At 50.6% G+C, this 2,500-nt stretch overlaps 1 protein-coding gene across 1 annotated transcript in view; it reads left to right on the forward strand.

Moving 5' to 3' along the window:
• The window catches only part of LOC113814932 (uncharacterized), a 22,137-nt gene that overhangs the window by 10,449 nt on the left and 9,188 nt on the right, over positions 1-2,500 (forward strand). Inside the window, exons 2-4 of the mRNA XM_070128984.1 lie at positions 540-684; positions 977-1,847; positions 2,121-2,369. Of these exons, the coding sequence (XP_069985085.1) occupies positions 553-684; positions 977-1,847; positions 2,121-2,369 (1,252 nt within the window). The 5' untranslated portion in view covers positions 540-552. The remainder of the gene's footprint in view (positions 1-539; positions 685-976; positions 1,848-2,120; positions 2,370-2,500) is intronic.

Below are 2,500 nucleotides of genomic sequence, written 5' to 3' on the forward strand. Positions count from 1 at the left end.
ATATCTGTCTATCTCATCTTTCTCCGTCTTCTCTTTCGTCGTTTAATTTACGTTCCTTCTTTCTATTTTGGGATTTTGTGAATTTATGGTCTCCATCTCTTATATGCATTTTTATTCACAATACACTTCACTTAAATATGATATATCATTGGAAATATACTTGGGTGATACAGATATCATGTGACATTAACACATCAACTGCATTTCTGAAAAGATGGGCGGAAGAAATTAATTTTGCTGTAATGTACTCCTCACGTAAACGACTCGGGTGCAATAATTTCGTGTGAAACTCTACGGACCGACACCCACATTTCAGTATGTCTCCTTATGAGGCAAGGCTGTTGAAACATTTTTGTTAATCTGGGTGTATACGTGTGTAGGGGATGGGTGTTGTATGTGTGTGTGCATATGTGTGTGTGTGTGTGTGTGTGTTTGCATGCGTGTATGTGTGTGTGTGCGTGTGTATGTGTATAACTGAAAAATGTACATTTGTGCTACATAGTTATTCCTGTTCTAAACTTTCCTCCGGTTACCTCCAGGAGCAGCGCGCTCATGATGTCGGCGCGGGCGGTGTGGGCGTGGAGCCTGGTGGGCGTGGTGTTGCTGGTTGGCTCGGCGTCGGCAAATTGGCAGCCATGCAAGGTCCAGTGTGACGCCAACTTCGTTAAGAATGACTTAGCACAGGTGAGGCTGCTCATGCTGCTGGTGATATAAGTGTTAATGTGATATATAATACACTTTGGAATCCTTTTAGTTGTAAAAATAAATAAATGAATAATAAATAAATGAAATAAAATAAGACAGTCGGCTACTGTTTTCAGTGGAAATATATACTTTTTTTTATTTTATTCTCATCCTTTTACACCTTCACCTTCTCTAACGTCATGATTTACCATACTGATTGAGACTTCATTTTCATTTTGCCTTATAATTCGCCCATTAATCTATACTCTAATGTTTGCCTCCCTTCGCCCAGTCCGCCCTGGCCAGCGTGTGCGAGCGTGGGTGTGACCTCTTCACGCTCTCCCTCATCTCGACGCTCCAACGCTCCCCTGTCATGCACCTGAGCTCCCTCATCACCCCTCGAAGGCTCCCCCTCACCCCCCACACGGCGCCCCACGACCTGGAGGTCAGAGTGGAGAAGAAGGAGAAGCCGGAGAAGAAAGAGAAGGTGGAGAAGAATGGGATCGTGGGAAGTGAAGGGGTGAAGGAGGCAGCGATGGAGAAGAAGAAGGAGCTGACGAAAAAGATGGTGGAGAAGAAGAAGGAGGAGAAGGCGGCCGAGAAGAAGGACGCGGTGGTGGAGCGAGAGGAGGCGGAGGAGGCCCACAAGGCCAGCGGGACCAGCAAGGTCGCCCTTGCATCCCGCGTGCTGCACCTGCATCTCAAGAACCGCCAGACGACCACGCAGCCCGCAGACCATCCGGTTCAAGACCACCCCGCCCGCGCCGCCCACCAGGCCACCACGACCACCACCCTCGCCCCTCCCGAGGCCAACCCTGATGCTACGGCAGCCTCCTCCACCAAGAAGACCCCCTCCTCCCCCTCCTCCTCTCCATCTCCCTCGTCGTCATCATTATCCTCTTCCTCCTCCTCCTCCTCTTCATCCTCATCCTCATCCTCATCCTCCAGCGAGACTCCAAAGGCCAAGAGCCGTAGCGGCGGAGACGGCTTCGCCATGTGGATGAAGTGCCTCATGCACCAGGAAGCCAAAACCGAGGTCGAACACAAGGCCAAACTCGAGGCCAAGCACGACGTCAAGAAACTGATCGTCAAGGAACACAAACACCGCGACGGCAAAGTGGAGGAGGAGCGCCTCGAACAAGCCAAGCACTCCTGCAGGCACGGTGAGTGGTGACCGCTCGTGAAGGAGCGCCAAGGAGAGCAGCCGATTGCTTGGGATACGTTGGCAGATCTGATATGGCAAAGACTGATATAATATTATTCAAAATATGATATAGTATTTCATATACTATTCAATAGATGCGATTATACTCAAAGAATAGTGTAAATACACAGCGATAAATGCACAATAAGCAATAAAGATATTTAGCTTAGGAAATCCATGAAGATACAAGAGATAATCATCTTACAAAACCCCCTTCCCTCCCTCTCCCCAGCCTGCGTGACGGCCTACAACGTGATGAACGAGCAGGAGGCCTGCGTGGTGGGCTGCCACCTGCAGGCGACCACGGCGGCGCTGAAGCCCTCCAGGACGGCCTCGCAGGACACCCCCTCCAAGAACCCCCTCGCCATGTTCCAGAGGATGGTCATCAACCTGGCAGGCCACGTGGGCAGGCTCATGCGCTTCACCTGGGCGTGGACCTCCCGAGGGCAGCAGGAGTGGCAGCAACAGGAGAAGGTCGAAGGTAATTGGGCTGGGACGCAGGCTGGCCAAGGGGCAGAGCAGAGGACGGGTCGGGAGACAGGGGCAGGGGATGCAGGGGACGAGTGTGAAGGAGGACAAACGGATTACTTATATATATATATATATATATAT

Source organism: Penaeus vannamei, chromosome 13 (genome assembly GCF_042767895.1).
Source record: "Penaeus vannamei isolate JL-2024 chromosome 13, ASM4276789v1, whole genome shotgun sequence".
NCBI classification, from domain to species: domain Eukaryota; kingdom Metazoa; phylum Arthropoda; class Malacostraca; order Decapoda; family Penaeidae; genus Penaeus; species Penaeus vannamei.